Source organism: Athalia rosae, chromosome 7 (genome assembly GCF_917208135.1).
Source record: "Athalia rosae chromosome 7, iyAthRosa1.1, whole genome shotgun sequence".
Classification (NCBI taxonomy): domain Eukaryota; kingdom Metazoa; phylum Arthropoda; class Insecta; order Hymenoptera; family Athaliidae; genus Athalia; species Athalia rosae.
This window is the reverse complement of record NC_064032.1, coordinates 15201840-15224805: the sequence shown is the minus strand read 5'-3', so window position 1 is coordinate 15224805 and position 22966 is coordinate 15201840. Positions and strand designations below refer to the sequence as shown.

General features: G+C 42.4%; 8 protein-coding genes across 17 annotated transcripts; 4 read left to right on the top strand and 4 right to left on the bottom strand.

The window, feature by feature from the left end:
- Window positions 1-37: 37 nt before the first annotated feature.
- LOC105689721 lies at window positions 38-5393 on the top strand. 2 transcript variants are annotated; one of them, XM_012406954.4, is made up of 5 exons: window positions 38-223; window positions 1934-4119; window positions 4247-4417; window positions 4523-4687; window positions 4773-5393. In XM_012406954.4, the coding sequence occupies exons 2-5, from the start codon at window positions 1948-1950 to the stop codon at window positions 4938-4940; spliced, it is 2676 nt and encodes an 891-aa protein (XP_012262377.2). In that variant the 5' UTR covers window positions 38-223; window positions 1934-1947; the 3' UTR covers window positions 4941-5393. The 2 variants fall into 2 exon arrangements, with proteins under 2 accessions (XP_012262377.2, XP_012262378.2); XM_012406955.4 differs by lacking the exon at window positions 4773-5393 and having other exon boundaries at window positions 4515-4665.
- Window positions 223-1790, top strand: LOC105689722 (phosphatidate cytidylyltransferase, mitochondrial). Its single transcript, XM_012406956.3, has one exon. The coding sequence runs from the start codon at window positions 534-536 to the stop codon at window positions 1653-1655; it is 1122 nt and encodes a 373-aa protein (XP_012262379.2). The 5' UTR covers window positions 223-533; the 3' UTR covers window positions 1656-1790.
- Window positions 5255-7413, bottom strand: LOC105689724 (3-hydroxyisobutyrate dehydrogenase, mitochondrial). Of its 2 annotated transcripts, XR_007279359.1 has the most exons (8): window positions 7076-7413; window positions 6913-6992; window positions 6648-6826; window positions 6448-6569; window positions 6157-6367; window positions 5973-6099; window positions 5512-5839; window positions 5255-5393 (listed from the first exon to the last, which is right to left on the bottom strand). XR_007279359.1 is itself a non-coding variant. In XM_012406959.3 (7 exons), the coding sequence occupies exons 1-7, from the start codon at window positions 7122-7124 to the stop codon at window positions 5657-5659; spliced, it is 951 nt and encodes a 316-aa protein (XP_012262382.1). In that variant the 5' UTR covers window positions 7125-7413; the 3' UTR covers window positions 5255-5656. The 2 variants fall into 2 exon arrangements, 1 of the variants encoding a protein (XP_012262382.1); XM_012406959.3 differs by having other exon boundaries at window positions 5255-5839.
- A 40-nt stretch (window positions 7414-7453) lies between these two features.
- Window positions 7454-13371, top strand: LOC110117209. Of its 3 annotated transcripts, XM_048658239.1 has the most exons (15): window positions 7456-7708; window positions 7770-8159; window positions 8730-8855; window positions 8935-9079; window positions 9136-9318; window positions 9411-9565; window positions 10043-10139; window positions 10215-10278; window positions 10364-10607; window positions 10683-10866; window positions 10978-11068; window positions 11154-11309; window positions 11388-11471; window positions 11564-12337; window positions 13307-13371. In XM_048658239.1, the coding sequence occupies exons 3-14, from the start codon at window positions 8804-8806 to the stop codon at window positions 11900-11902; spliced, it is 1794 nt and encodes a 597-aa protein (XP_048514196.1). In that variant the 5' UTR covers window positions 7456-7708; window positions 7770-8159; window positions 8730-8803; the 3' UTR covers window positions 11903-12337; window positions 13307-13371. The 3 variants fall into 3 exon arrangements, with proteins under 3 accessions (XP_020710127.2, XP_048514196.1, XP_048514195.1); XM_020854468.2 differs by having other exon boundaries at window positions 7454-7708; window positions 7770-8855; XM_048658238.1 differs by lacking the exon at window positions 7770-8159.
- Window positions 12924-14646, top strand: LOC105689712. Its single transcript, XM_020854499.3, has 7 exons — window positions 12924-12954; window positions 13307-13439; window positions 13518-13611; window positions 13705-13820; window positions 13894-14127; window positions 14253-14458; window positions 14546-14646. Exons 1-7 carry the CDS (start codon window positions 12924-12926, stop codon window positions 14644-14646), a joined length of 915 nt encoding a protein of 304 aa, XP_020710158.3.
- A 523-nt stretch (window positions 14647-15169) lies between these two features.
- On the bottom strand, window positions 15170-19806 carry LOC105689711 (4-coumarate--CoA ligase 1-like). 5 transcript variants are annotated; one of them, XM_020854464.3, is made up of 10 exons: window positions 19614-19806; window positions 18422-18713; window positions 17551-17758; window positions 17292-17461; window positions 16920-17115; window positions 16635-16789; window positions 16334-16517; window positions 15863-16194; window positions 15572-15767; window positions 15170-15460 (listed from the first exon to the last, which is right to left on the bottom strand). In XM_020854464.3, exons 1-10 carry the CDS (start codon window positions 19730-19732, stop codon window positions 15372-15374), a joined length of 1941 nt encoding a protein of 646 aa, XP_020710123.2. In that variant the 5' UTR covers window positions 19733-19806; the 3' UTR covers window positions 15170-15371. The 5 variants fall into 5 exon arrangements, with proteins under 5 accessions (XP_020710123.2, XP_020710125.2, XP_020710124.2 ...); XM_020854466.3 differs by lacking the exon at window positions 19614-19806 and adding an exon at window positions 18891-19572; XM_020854465.3 differs by lacking the exon at window positions 19614-19806 and adding an exon at window positions 18900-19572.
- A 576-nt stretch (window positions 19807-20382) lies between these two features.
- On the bottom strand, window positions 20383-21509 carry LOC105689713. Its single transcript, XM_020854487.3, has 5 exons — window positions 21329-21509; window positions 21176-21253; window positions 21019-21117; window positions 20746-20934; window positions 20383-20634 (listed from the first exon to the last, which is right to left on the bottom strand). The coding sequence occupies exons 1-5, from the start codon at window positions 21507-21509 to the stop codon at window positions 20543-20545; spliced, it is 639 nt and encodes a 212-aa protein (XP_020710146.2). The 3' UTR covers window positions 20383-20542.
- A 317-nt stretch (window positions 21510-21826) lies between these two features.
- On the bottom strand, window positions 21827-22916 carry LOC110116777. 2 transcript variants are annotated; one of them, XM_048658251.1, is made up of 4 exons: window positions 22754-22912; window positions 22471-22680; window positions 22140-22364; window positions 21827-22109 (listed from the first exon to the last, which is right to left on the bottom strand). In XM_048658251.1, the coding sequence occupies exons 1-4, from the start codon at window positions 22857-22859 to the stop codon at window positions 21913-21915; spliced, it is 738 nt and encodes a 245-aa protein (XP_048514208.1). In that variant the 5' UTR covers window positions 22860-22912; the 3' UTR covers window positions 21827-21912. The 2 variants fall into 2 exon arrangements, with proteins under 2 accessions (XP_048514208.1, XP_012262357.2); XM_012406934.4 differs by having other exon boundaries at window positions 21827-22364; window positions 22754-22916.
- Window positions 22917-22966: the final 50 nt, after the last annotated feature.

Below are 22966 nucleotides of genomic sequence, written 5' to 3'. Positions count from 1 at the left end.
AAGCTGTGATTCAAAGTTATGTGGTGATAGTATTTGGTTACGGTGCCCTCATCCCTGAATTCAAATCGCTAGTCGCCATTCACAGAAAATTTTTGCAACAAGAAGGTTTAATAGACTGTTGCTGGTATTCCATTAATAACGCAGTCAAAATTGTGCTGGTACTGCTAAAATTGTTCGACACGCAATACCCGTTGGGCAGCCGATAAACGACTCACCAATCACCGTAAGTAGTCACTTATTATTACGATACTTCAAGAGCCAAATTTCCAGGTTAGTTACCGACAAAATATCAACGGAAAAGGCGTTTTCACTCCAAGTTTATACCTCATTCATTACCATACACGAGAAAATCAACACGTACGGTGTTGATCTATTCAAACTAATTCTTCAGTCAGACAAGAATTTGGTACAAAATCAATTTCACCAGATCGTAAGAAGAATCCAAGGTTTCCAACTGTAGTCGCCGTTCCAGGTGTGTCAATTTGGAGCGATTTCACATCTACCGAAAAATTTGAAATCCGATACATTTAAAAATGAATAAGATCGCACTTATTGCACAGTACACTCAGATTTTGAAAGAATTTCCTGGGAGTATGAAATTATGCTTTGCTTATGGGTCAGGTGTAATGAAACAGAAGGTTGGCGATCTCTCTAAAAACATGTTGGATCTTGTGTTTGTTGTGGGTAATCCTGGTCAGTGGCACAAAGAAAATATTGAGCGTAATCCTGGCCATTATGCTTGGATGATGCAAAAGCTGGGTCACAAAGCCGTGGCACATGTTCAAGAAAGATGGGATGCAAAGATTTATTACAATACTTTGGTGAAGACTAAAGAAGGCAGGCTCATCAAGTATGGAGTGATTTCTGAGGTATCTTTGATTGAAGATCTCTTAGATTGGAATGTTCTTTACTTAGCTGGCAGATTACACAAGCCTGTCCAGGTTTTGGTAAAACCTCTGGAAGAATCTGCCTTGCGACGAGCACTCCTACAAAATTTACACTCCGCCGTACACGCTGCACTTATTATGCTGCCTGAGCATTTTTCGGAGGCAGATTTTTACCGGGCAATTGCCAGTCTCTCTTATAATGGGGATTTTAGAATGATATTTGGTGAGGACAAGAATAAAGTGAACAACATCGTGATTCCTCAGCTGCAAAGATTTAGATCTTTGTACGGACCTGTTCTGAAGCACTTTGATAGATATATTGAGATACCAAAAGCCGACGAAGCTGCAGTCATGTGTCATCAAGACACTAGCCCTTTTGCAAGAATTCACCATCTTAATCACTTGCCACGAATGCCGCGAGTGAAACTTGTTCGATCTTGGTCTCAGGGGCCAAGATCTAGAGATACCGAAGACTGTCTACGTGCTATTGCTCACGATCCAGAATGCAGTGAAATTCTAGAGCAATGCCTCAAAGATATTGTCTGGAGATCCAGTGTCTCCCAGAGTTTGAAAGGAATCATTACGGTGGGAATAGCTAAGTCAATTAAATACAGTGGAGCTAAAATAACTAAGATGATGCAAAGTCAGAAGCAGGATGTGATTGTATTGCCAGAATCCAGAAATCATACATCCAAAACTAAGGCTACTGCTGAAGCACTTTTTCAGAAGGCGGTTGAAACTCAAGATGGAAAAAATACATCTAAATGAATACAATACAATCACTTCTTGCTGAGTTATTGTTATTTCGATTTTACCTTATAGTATAATGCGATATCCTCTGTACTGACAAATAAATTATTGAAAGCTTGTATATCGACAAGCAATTAATAATTCGATATTTAATGCAGTCATTCCTAATTCTTTGACAACTAGCACCTTGCCCCTGAATATTTTCATGCTGCCATCTATAATATTAAAGGAAATTCATTTTGTTTTGACATTGAATACATTGTTACATGTTTTCAAAATGAATTTATGCATTTCAGAATAAACTTGGAATATGACGACCATTGATTCAGACTCAGAAAGTCAAGATAGCGACGATGGACGTCGTTTTCGATTTGAAACTACTCGCAAAGATGCTACATTAAGACTGCAGAGTCAGAACAAAAAAAAAACATCGCCGTCTTCTAAGCATTCAAACTACAGATCAAGGTCTACAAACAGCGATAACCACAACAGACGAGGTCATAAAGCAACAAAACAGGTTCGAGACCGATGGAAAGGTTCCAAAGAAGGAGACACCAGGGATAAACATGTTGAAAAAGATAATAGAAATACGAAGGACACAGCTAAGGGCATTATTGTTAAAGATATGATAGAAATCATTGAAAACAAAACTCTAACAGAGAACGACAAACGTACCCCAGAATCTATTAGTTTGGATCATCGAAACAGCAAAGATCCTACCAGGAAATCTCTAAACAGTAAGGACCACAAGACCTGCAAGGGTTCTGGAGCTAGAGAATTAAAAAGCTCAAGTACACGAACTTCGAAAGATACTAAAATACGGGAAGTGAAAGATCTCCGGGAAGCCAAGAACTCAAGGGAGTCTATAAATAGAGAGAGCCGTGACCGTGATAGGGGTGCAAAACGATCCCGTGATAGAAGTCATAGTGGACTATCGGTAGCGAGATATGGACACAGATCACGTGAGAAATATAGGAGTCGTGAAAGATCGGATATCCAAGAAAGAGTGAAATCATTGGACACCGAGAAGTTGAATGATGATAGAAACAAAATCGTTACGCAAAAACAAAGTGACGGAAGACGAGCTGATAAAAACATGATCAAACGGGATGATAGATCACCAAGTAAGATTCTGGACCAGATTGGTAGCGACAGCGAACCAGATTTAGGTGCACTTGATCCTGATAATGGACCAGTCATGTCTCTTGATGCAATTGAGGACTGTAAAGAATTGAACTTGTCAGATTTCGACATAATCTCAGACACAGAAGGAAGTTTGTCGGATTTACCAGAATCAGAATTGTCACATAAAGGACCGTTTGTCAAGGGAGAGATTGTAACGCCACACTATCATGGACCGAGAGTAAGGAAACGAGTATCGCGGCGGCAGTATGAACGTTTGCTGAAGTCGCAGGCAGCGTATAATAAACGCGGCTTGGAGGATTTATGCAAGGTAAATCCGAGGAACAACGATGATGCCGCAACGCTAGCTCGAAGTAATAACCCTACTGCCATTTCAGATTTCTTATTAGGTCCTGAGGCATCTGTGTCCGCAATAGGAGAACGCCGCGGAAGCCATATAATTGAAGAGGAAATCTGCAGTAACTATGCGGATCTAGAATCAGATGCATCTGGTTGTAGCAAAAATGCAACCAAATCAAAAGAACGCGATGCTCAGGAATCAAATAAATTCAACCACTTATCAATAGATAAGTTAAGCTTAGCTAATTTGAATGAAATGGAACAACAGGGGCTGCATGAAAGCATTTCAAAAAACGAAAATGAACGTGATCTTAATAAAAGTGAAGAGGCTCTAAAGGGGAAAATGTATGGGCCTACTTTGCCTCCGAAATATCGTATGAATCATGTCTTTGCTGAAGAAGCTGGGGCTAGAGAAATTGTACTTTCTCCGAAAACGAAGCGTAACCATTCTTTCGATGAAACCTCTCCGACTTTAATGAAAAAAGCGATGTCAGCAAAATCTGAAAGAAACGTTTACGAATCAAGTGTCAGTGTCGTCGGCCCTAGTTTACCCCCGAGTATGGGCCGCAAGTTAGAATTGCTGGAATTGGAATCGGACAAGCCTCTCAGGGCTTGTGGTCCTTGTCTCCTTCCAAGCTCTGCGAACATGTTAAATCAAGAAAAAATAATTGATACCGAACAAGAATCTGTTAAGACGATTGGACCAAAATTACCACCTCACCTACAACAACTAGATATCACTGTTGTGACTGCAAAAGTGCAAGATTCAATCTCACCCAAAAATTCCATAATGTCGTCCGAAGAATCTATGTTTGGTCCAACACTGCCACCAAGTCTGATGGCAAAGCTGAGGGATGACGATGTGAAAAAACTTGATGCAGATTCAGATGATGATGTGATTGGACCTATCCCAGCCAATTATTCGGCTGCAATGGATGATTATTTTCAACAGCAGCTTGAAGAGCGTGCAAAACGAATGAAAAATAAACTCGATGCTGAGGTGAGTAGCTCTTTCTGATATTTATAAAATAATGATGCTAAGATAATTTTGTTCAATTACTAGTTTCAAAAATGATAGCATTCTTTGTAAGTATCTTTTCTAAGAACCGTCGTGCGTCATGTTACAGAATTCTGTCGTCGATAAGAGAGAAGAGTGGATGCTGGAACTGCCTTCAATCCAGGCTCCGAATCTCGGCCTAGCTAAAAGACAGTTCAGGAACAGAGCGGGCCCGGATATGTCTGACCGATCAAGCTGGACGGACAATCCTGCAGATAAAACCAGAAAAAGAGAGGAAGAGGTAAACAAACATTTGAAAAGAAAAATGAAATTGAAATGTATATAGGTATTCATATTTGTCGTGATTTGAGTTCACTTAACACTGTAGTAATTGTTAGTTCATCAGTTATCAGGAAAGACAAAAGTGGCGGATCTAGCAACGGAATCAGAAAAGTTGGCGATCAGTCAACGGGATAAGGCAATGGAAAAGATGGTAAAAAAACATACATCTAAAAAACGGAACGAGTCACTTCTAGAAATCCACAAAAAGAAAATCAACAAGAAAAAAAAGGTTGGCAAACAACGGGAATTGTTGAAAGATACAGGAAACAACGTTATTAATAATCGTCAATTTCCTTTCTTTTTTTCTGTTATAGAAGGAGGCAAGGGAAGCCAATGAGGCGACTAAACCAGCGCGGAGACCTTTTGATCGAGATGTAGATCTGCAGGTGAATCGCTTTGACGAAGCTCAGAAAAAATCAATTTTGAAAAAAGCACAACTGCTCAATGACCGCTTTTCTCGAGGAGAAAGTAAATATTTATAACATTTGATCAAAATTTGCATCATTAGAGTACAGCTGTACTTGATTATTCTATGTGTGCAAACGAGCTGTGAGTGCATGGCTTGAAAAACTACTGTACCGTCGATTGCATTGAATTTCATTCAAATTTTTATATTAATAAAATAATACATCTATAACTGACTCGAACAACTCGATTGCATCGTCATATCTGTGCGGGAGAGTATTATTTAAGAGTAATCAATAGTTCGAAAGTTGTTCAAAGTGATCTACTGAACTAAAATTACCGTTAGTAGGTATGTGAGGAATATTCAATCATTGTGACGTACGAATTGCGATCCTTTTAAAACAGAATGACGATGTTTTTATTCATTACGATTTTCATTGATACAGCCCTGCGCTAAAGCGTGCGTTACACCTTGTGGGTGTATCGTCATCATCATCGTCATCACCATAATTATTATTATTAATTCCGTTCTGCAAATAAAAACGGTTTTCCGTAAACATGTCAATAATCACCAATCGATGTATGAAAATGTTTACAATGATTGCATCAATTTGAAATGAGATGACTTATGAATGTAAATGCACTTACAATAAAAAACAAAATATTTTTACGCCTTCCTAATCTTGTATTTTGTCCGTCTTAAATTCGTGATATACGCATGTAATTCACAGATGCTGGAATCGCTTGAATTTTTTTTTTTATTCAATATCAACTAATCCCGTATCTAACTGATCTAATATTTGCCCTTCAGAAACTGATACACGACACTAAAGTCCTGCTTTCCAAATCCGTGCCCCATCGTAGCTCGGTAAATCTGATGAGCAAGGGATCCCAAGGGGATCGAAGCTTCCGTCCGGGTTGCAGCTGACTGGGCAAGGCCTAGATCTTTCGTCATCAGTGCTGTTCCGAATCCTCCCTGAAAAAGGAGATGAATTTAGATTTGCTGTACCGAGTATTGACGTTTATTCGCTGAACTCCTATCGGATTCATAAATTTACATTTGTTGGTCACAGTTATTGTCATATCATTTGATGCTTTGGCAATTTCACCTTGTACTCATTACTGCTGGGAACATTTTCAACGACCCCGGGAACCGGATTATACAATTCGGAAGACCAGCATTTACCGGAGCTTGAATTTATCACCGAAGCTAATACCTTCGGCTCCAGTCCAAGCCTGAAACGGTTTTAGGAATTAATAGGATTTGTGGGTGAACAAATCTATCGTGTTTACCTCTCTCCAAGATTGAAAGCCTCCGCTGTCCCGATCATCGATATCGCTAAGAGCATATTGTTGCAGAGTTTCGTTGCCTGACCGGTACCAATGTTACCGCAATGGATCACCCTGGATCCTAATGCTGTAAGAACCTGCTTTGCATCTTCGAAATCAGATTTCGAACCTCCCACCATGAAGGTCAGGGTTCCCGCACTCGCTGCGTTGACACCTTTGTAAAAAAGATCGGGTGGACTGTCTCAAAAATCATGTAACGGTACTGAAAATGACCTTTCATTTATCCCTAATTACCCCCAGATACCGGAGCATCTACGAATCGCACTCCTGATCTCTTAGCCCTAATTCCAACTTCTTCAGAGATGGCTGGATCGACTGTACTGCTGTCCACTAGCAGTGCGTTATTTCGAACCGAACTGCAAGTAAATTCGCTGGATAATCGATCCCTCGTTGGGATAAATATAATTTATAAATAAATCAAGAGCTCAATATACTTCAAAATGCCATTCTCTCCCGTGTAACACTCTAGAACGTGCTGATTTGAGGGAAGCATTGAAATCACCATGTCCGCATCTTCGGACGCCTCAGCAGCGTTGCTTGCACCGTTCGCTCCAGCTTCTACCAAGCTGGAAACAGCCGCCGCGTTAACGTCGAAGGCCGTCAACTTATATCCCTGTATGAGAAGCAAGGAAAATTCATTGTAAAATTACAGCAAAAGTAACTCAATATCTATAACACAACACGTGCGGCACCGGTTACCTTTTTTACGAGATTTCTCGCCATGTGGCCACCCATATTACCCAATCCGATGAAGGCGATTCGAGAAAATGCCCGTCTCCCTTCAAGAAAAATTCTGATAACATTGACGATTATGGTAATAATACGCACGATTCGTACACAGATAAGCAGATATTGTATTCACCATTGCGACTGGGGACGAACAATCGTCTGATCATCGACACAACCGTCATTACGTCGTTTTTTCAAATTTTATTCAGCTATGAGAGCCGGTTATACTTATACCAGAGAATATACCTAAATGTACACTCGTCGTAATCCAGACCAAGTCGGCATACGATTGACTCGATATTCAAATTACCTATCCGCTTACGTTGACTCGGAATACGCCAAGTAATGGTAAAGTATCACAATGTCACCGGTTACCTATAATTTTTGTCAGCACAGTTTAGGATAATTGTAATTATTAATTGTTCACAATAGCTCGTGAAGCAGTTGGATTTACTTCTAGGGTTCAACAGAAAATATACTGAAGCGGAATTGATACAGCACACCGCATGTTGAAATATTGAAACGAGAGATATCTTTCTTTGATGTCATTGGGTAGTCGCGGTATTTGTCGGTTTTATGATAATGGCTCGCACAGTCGTATGTGAATTCTTCTGAAACATCAAATATTGCGTATCCATATTATGTATTATGTCAACGATAAGGCTGAACACATTACGCAATACTCTGGATCGTTGTAAAATCAAAAAACGAAAATGTTCCAATAGAAGACAACGGTGTTGCGTAATTCGTATTGTATAAGTATAAGGTACTATTACCGTAACACGATGAATTTCTTTCTCTTCACTCGCATTTTAATTTCATTTCAGCCTTATTATTTTATGTACGCAGAGTCATGTGTCGTGTGCCTTATCCTGAGTTATCCACCTGTAGTTGTCGGGTAACCTTTGCCGAAAGTCGTTAATGAATAATGAGATGAACTCAGAATGTGGGTCAAAGAATTTTTCAACATCTACACGTCATGTTATTTATTTTTCTCTGTGTATTATCGTTATCGCACTTTAAAACAGCCAAATTAGGCACCCTATGATATCTATGAATCTACGTGTAGTATATCTAATAACCGGTAACGTCGCATCGCCTTTATTTTCATAAATTCTACGGGATCGTTAATGGAATTTAAAATGTTGAATTATCGATGAACTATATAAATATGCATTTTGAATATATCGTACCCAATAATTGACTCATCAAAAGGGGTAGGTATTCTTATAACATTTCATTCGCCACGATGATCGATGGCAAACTAAAGATAATATCAACGAATATTTATATCATGTGAAATATTTGCGCGTCATTAACTCCAACATCGTCTCTGTCCTGTAATTGCGAATACAACTGATAAAACAGTTTCATTATGTTTCATTATCGATGTAGCAACCCTTCAAAGACGGCTGGCATTGGTGAACAGTCGCGGTTTCGGACATACCCCGTGTACGCGATTCACCTATGGCTATCCAAACTTTATTCGAACGTCATTTAAAATACGATGCCCTTGTTACTTGACGTGTAATATAAATAAACGTTAACGATGACTAATCTCACGTTTATCGCAGGCGCGAGGGTAACGATATTACAAGGGAGTCTAAATACTATCTACGTCGCTTCAGTTCGATCTCACAATTAGCTTTGCCCAGTTGTTCCTCGATAACTTTCCCATAGCTTCGCCGAACCTTTGGCACACCTCGAGTTTATTTGTAAACACAAGATGCAGCTGCCCATCAAGAATCTCTTTATTTACCTAAATTTCTTTGGAATCGCATTCGCAGTCGAAATCAATGCCGGCCATCCACTGGTCAACGATAAGCTTACGTTATGGATATCGGAGAAAGATTATTCAACGATGCTAAAGGTTTCGTTTCCGTTTTCAAGATGTTGCAACGTATTCGTAAACGGTGAGTCAATCGCATGAATATTTTCACTTTGCACCTATAAAACTGCATAAATACCTATGTATATTTCGCTGCACCGTAGGCACTACCATTGAGGTGGAACAATCGTTTGAATATTTTGTCAAATTGTATCCGTACGATTATATGGTGATGACAAGATCGTACGACTGCCAAGGCTACTTGCTGATCGCATCCGAGGAAGGAAGGCTACTATGGGCTTTGAATAGGTGAACGATGATGTATATTAATTAATCAACGTTGGTGCAAACCTGTATATTTTTAGAGTACCATCGACGATTTCAACGACCGAATTGCTGATAATATTCGATGGTGACTTGTCGCAAGATTCGAAATTATTCAACGGTTCCTTGTACAGAAATTCCAATGCAAATTTAGTCTCGACCTCCGGGTTCTGGAGTCTCTCGGAAAACTTTTTGGAGCCCCGAAAATTTGAACGGGTAGCCAGGTGAGACTCTTTATCAGCCTTTAATCTCGAAAACGGTGTTCTTTGGCGACAAAAATTAACACATCGATGAATTATCATTCAAATGATCTCAGCTACGAAGAACTACGCTACAAAAATGGACTGGCAGATTTCAAGGGCAGGGTACTCCAAGCCGCAGCATTTTACAACCCTCCCATGTGTTTCCTGAACAAAACCATAAACAAAACCGTCGACGGGGTCGAAGCTCAAGTTTTTTTGGCTAATCACGGTGAGATTCAAAGAGTTCATCACCATATCAGATGATATTGGTAATCGATAACTTAACTGAAAAGAATTAGCCTTCGCATAACTTCTTGACGGGTATGCCGATAGTATAATATCCAATTCGAACGAGTATACAATGCGATTCCACCTTGAGTGCGATGGTTGCTTCTGAGGCGTAAGACTTCGTACAAAAAAAAGTGATAAAACTCCCTGAACGAGTCGTGACGGAGGTTCATCGATTGATCGCGAATAGATAACAGCCGTAACGCGCTCAGAATGTAGCCAGCAAGCATTTAAACGATCAGTGAAAATTTGTGGAATAGAAACGAACGAGCCTGGTAAAAATATGTGTATGAAAATATGAAAGCCACAGTACGAAACTAGTTTTATACGACGATAAAATAAAAAGTAGGACGGGTAAGCCACCCCCGAGATGCGACGGAAACCTAACAGTTTTCATTTTTTGCCGAATTTTTTGCAGAACTTGGCAGAGACGGCATCGAGTTACAAATATTTATGCTGATTGCAGAGAGATTGAATTTTTCCTGGTCCTTCAGGAAACCTTCCGGGGGGTTCAGGTAATGGTAGTCGATAATTTTTATTGCACCCACGTACGATGCAAAACAAAGAGAGATGAAAGTGAAAAATTTCAGATACGGTCGTCACGTGAACGGGACCTGGCAGGGTGGTATGATCGGCCAGCTCGTGAGTAAAGAGGTGATACAAACAGGTTTGATAAGGCCACCGTTCTAATTTCGCTAGACACGTTCGCTTATTATTCAATCTCCTATCATCCCTACAGATCGACATTGCCTTGAGCGGCATTTGGTTGAAAGAGGACCATAACATATTCGCGAATTTATCAGCTCCATGGGGTCAGTTACAGATAAGATTCCTGGTCCCGCGTCCCAGACCTTACACAAGTTTTTGGGCTTTGACGCGACCATTCACGCCTACGGTCTGGTGTTGTTTGCTTCTTATTCTGGTGCTTGAAACTTGCTACATGACGTTCAGAGCGAGACTGAAACTTACGGAGAACACAAAGCGTGAGCCTAAACCGAATCCAACGATCTCGTACAAGCTCGATTCTCAGCTCAGTTTTCAATGAACACGTGTTTAAGGTTTTCGACGATTCTCGCACACCTGCATAGAGATGACAGGTCGAATAATCGGAATTTGGGTACCAAGGAAAATTACCGGTGCTAAAGTTCCGCTACAATTTTGGCATGCCGCCGGAGTTGTCATAGTCACCGCCTATTCTAGTAGTCTAGCCGCAAGATTGGCCGGAGCAGAATACGAGGATAGGTGAACGAATATGCGGATACTAGATACTAGATGCATGAATACAAGTATCCGCGATAACGATGGGTAACAACGAGGGTGTGGTTGAATAAAGGCAATTCTTTATCGCTATAGGATCGACTCTGTACAGCAATTCGTAGAGGCCGATTTAACGTGGGGCAGACAAGGACCGGAACCAATTTTCAGCGACTATTTCGACTTGGGCGTAAGGACGAAAATATCATATTTCTGTTCTCCGATATTATTCATTTATTATCCAATTCCTCGAATCGAGTTTTTGCATCGCACAGGATAAATACCAAGCAATGTTACCGCGTAGGTATGAACACGAAAACGACTCGTTAGACAGGCACAGGAAAATTGTCAACGGAAATTATGCGATAATAGGCCGAGTCGTTGGCGGCGTATTTTTTCCCGAGGACGACGTCGATAGCGTCGACTTGCGTGTTAGTAAAGTGAAACCGTTTTATACTCCTAAAAATTGTCATATCTCGCACGGCGATTGATTATTTATTAACTTGCAGAATTATAGAGTAATGGGTGACACGGTTAGCGCTTATTATTCCTCGTTTGCCATGCAACCGTGGCTGTTGGAACAAATTAACAAGGCGAGTATAGAAAAATCAGCGATCTGCCCGTCTGCGGCTATCGAGTCAATCGGTTTTTTTTTCATAAGCATTTCACGCTACATTTATCGCAGATGGTGCTTTGGTGCAGCGAATCCGGCTTCACGTCCTTTCATCTGCAAGATGTTGTCAGACGGCGCACAGGATCTAGTTTAAGAGAAGTTTTGGAAGAACATGATAAGAGCGATGAAACCGCAAGAGTTTTAGCTTTGACGCCCCTCGCTTCCGGGTTCGCTATGCTAACCGTTGGATTGATCGTCGCATCGTTAGTATTCTGCTTCGAAATTCAATCGGCCGCCAAGTGCCAGAGGCGGCAAAATTTGAGAAAAACCGGGAGAATTCAAGTCCGCGGACGAATATCTCGAGACGCCTGGCAAAAGAAATTGAAGTTTCAAAGTGAAAGTAGCAGGTGAACGATCGGTATGAAATTTTACGGAGATTCGCAGTCAATTGTACTTGGGAGGGGAAATTTTTTTTCGAAAAGTGCACTGTTGATACCTTGAGCTATTTCGCAAAATAAACAATAAAAACCGGTGCCTTGAGATTTCACTCAACCAATTATCGCGCCTGCGGAGATTAGATAGCGTAATGAAAATTCTCCACCGCATCTAGCGACAAAAGGATATTCTGCGGTTCGAAGACGAGAGCGATGTGGACAGATCGCAGCAGAGACGTCGAGAGAGGATCTGGTGGAGAGTCATTAGCGGAGGAGCAGCCTCAACGTTGAAACACGCGAGTTAAGTCGCTCATCTCGTTGATCCCGAAATTGAACGTTATTGTGTCAGTTATCAGTTATCAGTTGGGGTAGGATCTCTCGACGCACGGAGAAGCAGCTCCTGGCATACCCGGTGAACATTATTTTCAACTATGTTAAAAATAACGCGTCGTTGTACGCCCGATAGTGCTATTGATATAATAAATCCTAACGTGAATTGCTATTTGGTGAGATCGCCATCACTATCACCATCACCAGCAACGTAACATCAGTCGTATACGTATATTCTTCCTCGTATTGCATGACTAGTTGGTGTAAAAATTATTCAAATCGATTGATTTTCAGTCAGTCAATTGTCTCATTGAATTTCATATTCATCATTAGTCTAATGTGATCCTAAATCCTGCCGAGTCATTCGACTGTACATATCATACAGCGATCCACTTTTGTATTTGACCTTAAAGCTATTACCTTGGACAATAATATTTGGTACGAAATTCTGGTCGGTGATGTGGGCGAATAACGACTACTGTAACATTCTCAAAGGCATCTGCAGCTGTGCAAACATTTTCAACGACGAGTTTATTATATCCAGCAAAACCTGACCGATTAGATTGAACATTGTCAAGATCATCATTTAATACGATGATGATGATACATTTTTTCAGGTAATCAACGATCCTCTGACAATTACATAGGATAAAAAATTAACTGACAACATGACCAGGGATATACCACACATTGACGACTGTGAGTGCAATTTGCTTTACGTACGATAATGGTATTATACGAACAAGTGGCGATTAAGGACCGTAGTCTCAATAGTCGAATTACGAACAACGATGAGTCAGTCGATCCAGCGTAGAGATTAGTAAATTTATTAACGATCGAATAAATCACGCGATCCCACGCCTCAGGAAAAACTATAAATATTCAAAAAGAAAAAAAACCGCAACTTTGGCATAATATATTTACAATTCAGATGAGGTCGAGACGAATCTGTGATATTATCATAGATATATTACGGGTATAGCTTCGATATGAGACATAATACTGTACTATGCTGTGTCTGTATTTATTTTCATGTGATTTCGTGTTTCAGTGCAACCCTTGACGGTAGACGAACATTTTAAAATTTTATTATCCTCCGGCGAGGAGCTTATTGACGAAAAAAGTACCGGGGATTTGACAATCTCGGATTTACCCGAGTGGTTTGACGAAGAACTTTACCGAGCGTGAGTTTTTCTCATCATCCCGACGAACGTTTTTTTTTTAAATCTGATATTACCGATTGTAATCCGGTGCAATTACAGAGGGCAACAATACTATTGTTCCAACGTTCTCGGAGTGAGCGTAGCGTCTCTTTCCGGACTTGTATCAGTTCTAGCGATACCTTCGATTCTTGAAGTCAGTGATAAAAAATAATTTTCTAGTAGAAACAATCGTAATTTTTGCCTCTACAGCGTGAATATCCGTCCCTTGATTTTTATTGTTCATCAGGTTCTCGTGCAAACGAAGCAAAGCGGCACCCCATGCACAGCTTTCAAACGCTACCTAGAAACCATTTTCCATACTCGCGTCTGGTACAAGGCCGATTTCAAAGACAAGGATTCCGAGTGAGTTTTATCGAATTGTTTATTTTTTTGTCCGTTCAAAGGTCATGACTTGACCGCTTGATCGTTTCTACAGTTGGTGGAAGTCGCTTAATACGGTACGATGGAAGCATAGCGCAGCGAGTCAACGATCTAAGAAAGCAGGCTGCGGAGGAATCACCCACAGGGATATGGCGTTTACTCAATACGGTTTTATAGGATCTATTTTGATCATACCGGAAACTCTAGGTCTCACGAATACCCATAGAGATCGCGATGGGATTAATCACGTGTGGAGAGTCCTTGGTCATATGTTAGGAATTTCGGACAGGTAATTATAACGACTGGCGCACGTTTAACTCAACAGATATGGAAAGCCTTCGATGGACTAAACCTGTCCGGTTCATCGATTTCGCATAAAACACAATATATCTATGATCGAACAATTTTTTTTAGATTAAATATTTGCCGTAAAACCGAGGCGGAAACTACAGAACTTTGTAAGAGATTGCAGATCGAAGTATTCGGCAAATACATGCGGGAGCAGTCGTCGCAATTTTTAAAAATGACGGAAGCTTTACTGGATGGAATGTGGAGCATTGATGTGGCTATAGATAAAGATGCCTTTCTTGCATTCACCTACAACTTGAACGACGTGCCATGTAAACATTTGGTTTTTCTTCGTTTCTGAAATTACGCAGTTAGCGTCAGAAGTAGAATATTATTTACCTTGTTTTATCTTTCTACAGATCAGAAGCCCCTAGGTCTCTATAGTTTGTTGAACCTCAAGTATCGAGAAGCAGCCCTTTGGCTATGTGGTAATTATCGATTTCCAACAGGTCATAGCTAAAATAGCTTCAATATTGGGAAGCATCTGAACGTCTTGTTTTCAGGCGCCCCGTACATCGGTCCGATCGTTCGAGGATATTTTAATTACTTATTGGACTTGAATTACTGGATATTAAGAAGGTGGCCTGTACTGGCATGGTTGACTTTCGGCAAACAAGAATCACGGATTAATCTATACCCGAAATATGAATAACGGCCGTGTGAAAAAGTGACACACTTTCGACCGCATCCTTAATTTTTATCATTTGATATTTTACCCACCTAACAATGAAATTTTACGAACGCTTCTGGCGGGATTAGAAATAACATATTCTTGATCAAATAATTGTCATGACAACGGCTGCGATTATACTTTGAAAGCATTTTTAGACGGATTAAAGCTGCACTTTTCACAATATTATAGCAACACGACGACTTTTTTGTGCCCACCTGAGAGCTGATCCTTTGTATTTAAAACCAAAAAGAAAAAAAGAAACTGGTGTTTCAGTTCCCAAAGACCTTAAAATAAAAAATAGTGTCAATAATTGTCGATCATGATGCAAGTATATATTTATTCTTTTATAATATATTAATATTATCCTTTTTTTTTTTTTCTCGTACGATACTGAAATCTCTGGGGAGAGCCGATGGAATAAATTCTCAATTTTTACGTAGTTCAATTCCAGGGCAAATGGAAACAACGAGAAATCGATTTCCGAATTCTCGGTTATAGTAGGTATGCAGGCTTCACTTAGATATTTCTGGATTTTTAAGCGCTCTGCGGAGAATTTTTCCCGAAGCGTTCTTTGGTATGCTATCGACGAAGCTCACGCCTCCTAAGTAACAGATGAAGAAAAAACATTAAAATCGGTGAATCCAAAACCTCGAATAATAAAGGTCGAATAACGATAACGAACACCGAATAGGTATACCGTCCGATTGCTTACCCCTCAGTTCTTTGTACTCCGCTACTTTTCCCTTAACAAATTCTTGGACCTCTTTTTCTTTCAGAGTTCTATCTTTCTTGAGCGTTACAAACGCTTTTGGTACCTCTCCGGATCTGGGATCCGGAATACCGATCACAGCAGCTTCTTCGATATCAGGATGCGTTCTGAGCAAAGCTTCCAATTCGGCAGGTGGTACCTGATCGTGGATACGACGGTCAAAATCATGTCGGAGATTGATAGCGATGTGAGGATTAAAATTTTCCACAAAAATATTTCGATTATCCGCCTCACCTGGAAACCTTTCACTTTGATAAGCTCTTTTAGCCTGTCCATTATATGAAAGTCTAAGTCGTCGTCCAAGTAAGCCAGGTCACCAGTTTTCAGCCACCCTCCAGGGGCGATCGTTCGCTCGGTGGCTTCTTCGTTTTTGTGGTAGCCCTTCATCACGTGGCATCCCCGTACCCAAAGTTCCCCCGTTCTTCCCGGTATCCAAATATCCTCATTCGTCTCAGGATCCACGAGTCTGGCCTCGCTGTCGGAAATCGGAACCCCTATACCGGCATAATTATTCTCCTTTGGTGCCTTGATAAACGTTACGGGCGAACACTCCGTCAATCCATATCCTATAAAAATGCAGGATGCATGTCACATACAGGTACATACAATGATCAGGACTACCGTCCATTACTACATACGTCAATTGAATGGGATCGTCAATTTTATTCGCTATTCTAGTTAGGTCTAGTTCTAGTCTAGGTATACCCTGGAAAAACTTGAGCTTGGTATCATCGATTTGAAATCTCTCGTAAAATCTCAAAATGTCCGTTTTGGCAACAGGAGCTGCCCCGCACGTTAAGACCCGAACCGCTTCCAGATGTTTTTTATTTACGTTCGGAGAAGAAGTCAGAAAGAGAATTAGTGGCGGTACGAGGAATAAGCAGGTAGCCTGTGCAAAATTTAAAAAAACGATTGAATGAAAGTGTAAAATCAACAGAGCAATAAGTGGATATGGATAACGAAGGGAGCTGTTGATGTGAGATTATTCAAAATTCACAGTCCGCACCTTGTTTTGTGCAATTACATCGATGAAGCCCTGCGGTGTGAATTTTGGCAGCGTGACGATCTGCATCCCCATTCTGAGGTCGGGTAACATTATCGCGTTCATCCCGTAGATGTGAAAGAAGGGCAAAACGGCGGGCACGATTTCTTGATGCGTTTCTGTGAGTAAAAATTAATTCGTATCGTAGCAGAACAACCGATAAGAAGAGGCGAAATAGAAATAATTCAATTCTCAGCTCGTGAGGACGAGCGGTCTCGACATCGAGCTCCGTCGCAGAGTTTCGTTTACCCGTCGTTTCCTGCCAGGCATCTCCGGACGTGCTGATATTTTGTTGTATCATGTTATTGATCAGGTTTCTGTGGGTCAACATTACGCCCTTCGCAAGTCCTGTTGTGCCACTGGAGTAGGGCAAAACAGCCACGTCGTCGGGAGTCCAAGGTTTCGAGGGAACAGCGGGTAAAGTTTTCCCTCTATCAATGAGATCCTGCGGTTGTCAAAGTGCTAATTAAACATCAACTGATGTCGAAATTCCAATTTAACAACGTTGTCAAAATTTCAAGCAGCCATCGAACGCGGCGACGGTACAGACCGCACAATTTCCAGTTTACAAATAAATCGGAGCAACGCGAGAGCCTTCGCGTTGTCGAGATTCGATCTCACCTTGAAAGGTATGGAACCCGGTGGAATGGATCGGGTACCGTCGTCGATCACGATCAGTGGAAATTTGTCGGGCATGGAACTCTTTGCCGCCCGAAGGACCGTGTATCCTAGTTCGGCGGTCGTGATCACCGCCTTAGCTTCCGAATTAGCGAGCTGCTTGCCTATTTCGTCTGAAAATGAAAGATCGGTTTCGAACGTTAAACTTTGGAATTTTTTTGCAACCCTACCAGGCTTTTCGCTTCGTGAGAAAATAAATTACCAACTGTGTATAATGGATTCACGGTTGTGGCTATCAGCCCGGCTTCCGATGTACCGAGAAAAGCGATCGCAGTTTCGGGAACATTTGGTAACACCAGGGCTACGACGTCGCCGTTTTTTAATCCGATGTTCAGCAAGCTTCTCGCTACCCAGTTAGACGCGTCTCTTGCCTCTCTGTATTTGTAAGCCCTTCCCGTTATTCCGCATTTCTGAATAAAAAGATAAAGTCAACGATATCCGAGCGAATCTGGATGGGCGATTGTATTTTTTATCTCGCGATACCCCGATAAGCTCTCACGTTGACCTTTCGCTCATTATAAGCACAGTCACTCTCGTACGTTACTAGGTGTAATAGGTGCACCTACGTTAAACTCGTACGGAGTTTGGAGTTTGAACCTTGGACTCTCGAGCATTTGTAAACATCGCAATCTACGCAAGCCGATAAAATATTGAAAAACAGCTAACGAAGCCGCAATTTTTTTTTCGGCTATCGACTAGCCGCTACAGAAGAATGATCGCCGGTTTATTTACTCCCTCTCCCCTCCTCGTAATTCGACCCATACGCGTTTATTACCGCTAATAGATAAATTTAATAAAATACCAATGACCGCGAAAGAGAACTTATTTTATTGTCAGATAACTGTGCTCGATTGATCTGCGATTTTCCTCGCTAAACTCGCGTTATCGCTACACTTTCCAAGGGTCTCGGCGGTGTTTGATCGGTGGCGTCAAATCACACGTACGTACATACATATTAGCGTAGGTCAATTAATTTGAACATCAATACGACGAATATCGTTCGTATATCAACCGGTGCAGATACGCTACGAAAAAAGCATAGACTGCGCTCGATTAATCGACAATCGACTTACCAGAGCAATTTTCTCCGACCACTTTCCTGCGTTTTCCCAAACGTATTCGTGGAGCGGCATTGTCGGATATACACCCTTAGGGAATGGTGATTTGAAAATTTTCTCACCGTTCGTCCCATCTTCGATTTTATTGGCGGTCGACGCGCGTCTAACCGAGGACAACAGGCGATCCCGCGGTACGCCTTGATTTTCAAATACGTGCAAAATTCGCCGTGTACCATGTCTGAAGGTGGACATACTTTTTTTCATTCCGATGCCAATGCTCTTACCGATGATACGCGCACAGTCGTGCCTGGAATGGATGAAAGAAAAAATAGGAGATAAATTATTTAATATTTTCGACGAGAGTAATCGATGCCTGGGGCCATGCGGGGCTGGTCGGGTCGCATGCGTGCAGCTAATTACAGAGTCTGGTTGAAGAAAAATCGGGGAATTTCATTTTCGGTATGCCCGATAATGCGTCTTTTACCTTGCATACCTCGTATACCTTCGCGCGACGGTACGTATAACGTAGGTACGCACATCCCCACGACGACGTTACGACGCTATTCGGCCGCTAATCGTTATTCCCAAAGATACGAACCGCCTGGATAAGCCCGTCGTATTTCGACACTTTACCGGGCGCGGGATTTCACGGTTTTTATCCGGTTCCGGAATAAAAAATCACCCGCGATACGCACCTCGTGACAACGGCGCAAAGGTGGATATCGCATGAATGACCCCACCGGGGTACATACCTGTACCTGTTCTATCGTTACGCTAATTTCACAAGTTGGATTATAACGAGACGGCAAATGAGTCACCGTATATTCGTTTACGTAACCGACGATCTATTCGCGCTACACACGAGGTTCAAAGGCGCATGTCGCTCGGTCGCGACAACATTCCCACTTCGAAAGTGTCTCTACGTACTTACATAATACGTATTACAATCTCTCCGTCGACGGTATCACTATATATATACAATATACAACGACAATCCTCCGGAATTCAAATAATATTCCTCCCGCTGTAACGTCGATTGCTAAATTCAATTTCATCGGGGCCGCGCGTCACCGCGACGAAATGGGAATCGCGTATCTCGTAGAATTTTATCCAGCGCTAAGCGGCGAGATTTTTCCGCAATGTAGTTTTTTATCAAATAAATATTTCGACTATACTGTGTGAACCGCGAAACCGTTGCTGGACTTACGAAGATCGTGTCCGTTGGCGATCCACGCGTTCCCCCAACTCGTTCGCGCTTTCAACTCGCACTGGCGATGAGATATTCCCAGACGAATCGCTCGACTTCCATCGTACGTGTACGTTCATACGTACATACGTCCTACGGATATCAAACTCCCCCACTCGTTTACTCGATACCGACGTCTACGATGATCAACCATCTGCTCAATGCTTTTCGTTGTCCCTACGCACCGAATGAAGTCGCGAAAAATGATAGAAGACTCGGAAACGCTCGGTGGAAAATACTCCCATGCGATAATAATTGATAAGAAGGGAGAATAAAATAAAAAACAACATCCATTCGTCGTACACGGTTCGACACATAGTATTCGTCGTTGCCTCGTCATCGTCGCCGTTCGCGTTATCTACCACCAGAGTCTCGTATACTTGTAGCGGGTTCAACGATCCAATTTCTGCGTCTTTATTTGCCAACGATTCACCTATGCCCGACGCATACCCTCGTTAGCGGACGCATCTTTTATTTTACATCCACTCGTTCCTCGTCGCCTTCAGGAATGCGTCGAGGAGAAAGTCGTTTTTCCAAATAACGATACCCCGGCTGGAGCTCCTACCGTATAGCGTACGTCTGGTTCGGTACGAGTCGCTGTACAGTCAGCCACCAATTATGACCATACGCCTCAATCCGATTTCTCGGACGACGAATATCGCACATACCGTACCTGATCGTATCAATTATAACGTGTTCAATTTTTTGTATGAATTTTGCCAAACGCTCGTCCGAAAATGATTGGAATTTTATTATTACACAGTTCCAGAACAAGCCTGCTGATCGTCCTCGTGCGAATATTGTTGTGACGGTTCTTCGTTGTTATTGCGGGATGGACGTGAACGAGTCAATCGACGGTTAATCGGTAAACCGCATCTCGACGTAATTATTCATGGTTTTCGGTGGACCGGAATGGGCAGAAATTCACCGTCATCGTTGTCCTCGTCGACGCGCAGCGCGACAACGAACGCGTAGTCATTGACTGGGGACAAATCGTCGAAAGTGTGTAAGACTTGGTCGGTATTTTGCGTTAAGATTGCCAGACATACTCGAAGCCGGGAATCTTCGGACAAAAAACAAACCGCATCGTTACCGTTGATCGCGGGATTTGGATCCTGATAGATATCGTCGTTGAACCAAGGATCGTCGAGTAGCGTGTCTTGCAGATTTTTATAGCCCGATCGCTCTGCAGGGGGAGAAAGATGAACCGTCGACTTTGTGTCGGGGGCCTGAAAATCGTCGTTCACGCGTCGGTGGATTCCGGGCCTGGCTCGACGCTGGTCTGACAAAATGATAAATTTCATCAAAGTTCGTATCGAAAGATCGTACACTCGTGAGGAACAGAAAAATCTCGTTGAATTCGTACCGTTGGGATCGATATTACGCCGAAAATTCGCAGCGAACGGAGGGGCGGGAGTAGTGTGGTGGCCGGAACGTCCGATCTGATATCCGTAAACATCGTGAACTGAAATAACAGGTTTTATCGAAAGTCGTCGGTTGAAGAAAAGGAAAAATATACCGACCTCTCGGACTCTCCGTTGGAACAACACTCGCCAATTTCTCTTCACCGAACATACCGGGACGTAGTCCGTCGAATGCCCCTGTAAAAATAAAATTGGAAACTCGTCGAGGTGTCTTCGTGGATCTACTTGCTTTTTTTTTTTTTTCTCATTTACTTTGACGACCGTGACGAGCGGCGGCTACCGAGGGCGTCGAGGGTCGAAGGAGGCCCGACGACGACAGTAAAATTGTCACCAAAGCCAGTCTCAATCCGCTCCCGGCGAATAATCCTTGGCCAGTATTAACTGAATCGTAACCGGCTACAGTCTCCGACTTCGAGAGCAAACGACGAAGCATTTTCCACCGTGTAAAACTACCGAGTAACGTCGAAACGTTATATATGTAAAATATGGTGGACGTTTGTTTTTTTGTCCTCGACGACGATAAGGCCGGAGTGTTACAGTCGAAACGATAACATCACGCTTCAATAGTTGGTATCGATTAACGTTTTAATTGTGTTATCGTTGTTCGCAAATTAGATATTTGCTCTTTGCGGCGAATGTCGGTACGAAGAATGGGTCGTTGGACCGAACGCCGTATAAAATGGCTGCGTGGGTGCATATAGGTAATAACTAACAGCTATGACGATGTGAGGGTGTATCGAAGAGGCGTCGTTTCGTTCAATGCATCTAATTCACCGTAATTTAATACAATCGTCGAACAATCAATCGTTTGTCAATCGGTAATATATCACGCAACGTCAAGGGCCGCCGATTTTCTTCACCTTCCTGCGACGATTTTCGTTTTTCCTTTGACGCGTACCTTGGGGAACCGCGCTACCGGGATTCGCGGGATCTTCGGGATCGTCGGCGTTATGTCCGGGAACGACGTTGTTTATTAAATGAGAAATCCAGGACGTCACGCCGTCGAGGGGTGGTTTATCGGTGTCGGTAACGCTGCCGCGAACTTGTTGAAATTCCGACGTACCGCCTCTACCTCGCCGCCTCTGTCGTTGCATAGCACTCTCGTACAGTTTCCAGGTTTCGTAATCGTTCGGCGAGGAATTCGGAAGACCTGGAGCGACCGTTTGCGGGTACAGGGTGAGATATGGAAGCCAAACGGTAGGCCAGTTGGGGGTAGATTGAGGCGACGACGCCGGCGTGTCGACTTGCTGTTGCTGCAATTGATATTGGATCGCCTCCAGCTGCAACCCTGCGGAAAACGAGGGGGGGTAACGGAAACGGTTGGATAAAAATGCAAATTGCGAGATCGTCGCATTTCGCGAATTTTTACAATATTTACGACACGGTGAGCTCACCTTGCTCGGTCAATTTGTCCAGTATCCGGTCGACCTGCATCGATATATTCACCTCCGTTTCGTAAATAGTCTGACTCAGAACGTGCTTCTTCGGGGTTCGATCCTTTTGCGGTTTTTGCGTCGCCGAATCTACGCTATCCCTCAGAGTTTCGACCGAATAATCATCACGGTCTGCCGGCGAATTCCAACGAGCCGGGGCATAAATAGAAGCTGAAAGAAACGCCAGTTATAGAATAACGAACTACTGGAATAAAGGAGATTCGCCCCGATATCGTTATCATACCGTCATTGTGGTAATCTCCCACCGCTGCGAAGTTACGAATGCCGGTCGCGAAAAAGCAAATCAACACCGCGGAGTGAAACAGGGTCGTCCGACGAGCCATCGTCATCGGCGTCGATTATGCGACAGACCCCTTTTGGCAATAAGCTGCCGACTCCGTTCCTTGATGAATTTATAATTCGGTGTAACGTAACAATGTTCGGTGGAGAGGGTCGG

Bases quoted from the DNA above. Each gene is read 5' to 3' on its own strand.
- LOC105689713 (XM_020854487.3), bottom strand. From the start codon at position 21,509: ATGCTTCGTCGTTTGCTCTCGAAGTCGGAGACTGTAGCCGGTTACGAT. The intron at 21,254-21,328 runs GTAAATGAGAAA...TTATTTTTACAG, and splicing joins CGCTCGTCACGGTCGTCAAA to GGGCATTCGACGGACTACGT. The intron at 20,935-21,018 runs GTACGAATTCAA...TCATTTTGTCAG, and splicing joins GCGTAATATCGATCCCAACG to ACCAGCGTCGAGCCAGGCCC.
- LOC105689711 (XM_020854464.3), bottom strand. From the start codon at position 19,732: ATGAACGTACACGTACGATGGAAGTCGAGCGATTCGTCTGGGAATATC. The intron at 18,714-19,613 runs GTAAGTCCAGCA...CATCCATTCCAG, and splicing joins CGCCAACGGACACGATCTTC to GCACGACTGTGCGCGTATCA. The intron at 17,759-18,421 runs GTAAGTCGATTG...CTTTTTATTCAG, and splicing joins GGTCGGAGAAAATTGCTCTG to AAATGCGGAATAACGGGAAG.
- LOC105689724 (XM_012406959.3), bottom strand. From the start codon at position 7,124: ATGACGGTTGTGTCGATGATCAGACGATTGTTCGTCCCCAGTCGCAAT. The intron at 6,368-6,447 runs GTAATTAGGGAT...TTTTTTACAAAG, and splicing joins AGATGCTCCGGTATCTGGGG to GTGTCAACGCAGCGAGTGCG. The intron at 5,840-5,972 runs GTGAAATTGCCA...CTCCTTTTTCAG, and splicing joins CCAGCAGTAATGAGTACAAG to GGAGGATTCGGAACAGCACT.
- LOC105689721 (XM_012406954.4), top strand. From the start codon at position 1,948: ATGACGACCATTGATTCAGACTCAGAAAGTCAAGATAGCGACGATGGA. The intron at 4,120-4,246 runs GTGAGTAGCTCT...GTCATGTTACAG, and splicing joins AAAATAAACTCGATGCTGAG to AATTCTGTCGTCGATAAGAG. The intron at 4,418-4,522 runs GTAAACAAACAT...TTAGTTCATCAG, and splicing joins CCAGAAAAAGAGAGGAAGAG to TTATCAGGAAAGACAAAAGT.
- LOC110117209 (XM_020854468.2), top strand. From the start codon at position 8,669: ATGCAGCTGCCCATCAAGAATCTCTTTATTTACCTAAATTTCTTTGGA. The intron at 11,069-11,153 runs GTAAGGACGAAA...TGCATCGCACAG, and splicing joins GCGACTATTTCGACTTGGGC to GATAAATACCAAGCAATGTT. The intron at 11,310-11,387 runs GTTAGTAAAGTG...ATTAACTTGCAG, and splicing joins TCGATAGCGTCGACTTGCGT to AATTATAGAGTAATGGGTGA.
- LOC105689722 (XM_012406956.3), top strand. From the start codon at position 534: ATGAATAAGATCGCACTTATTGCACAGTACACTCAGATTTTGAAAGAA.
- LOC105689712 (XM_020854499.3), top strand. From the start codon at position 12,924: ATGACCAGGGATATACCACACATTGACGACT. The intron at 13,440-13,517 runs GTGAGTTTTTCT...GTGCAATTACAG, and splicing joins GACGAAGAACTTTACCGAGC to AGGGCAACAATACTATTGTT. The intron at 14,128-14,252 runs GTAATTATAACG...AATTTTTTTTAG, and splicing joins ATGTTAGGAATTTCGGACAG to ATTAAATATTTGCCGTAAAA.
- LOC110116777 (XM_012406934.4), bottom strand. From the start codon at position 22,859: ATGACGATGGCTCGTCGGACGACCCTGTTTCACTCCGCGGTGTTGATT. The intron at 22,681-22,753 runs GTATGATAACGA...CGTTTCTTTCAG, and splicing joins GGGAGATTACCACAATGACG to CTTCTATTTATGCCCCGGCT. The intron at 22,365-22,470 runs GTGAGCTCACCG...CGTTTTCCGCAG, and splicing joins GGACAAATTGACCGAGCAAG to GGTTGCAGCTGGAGGCGATC.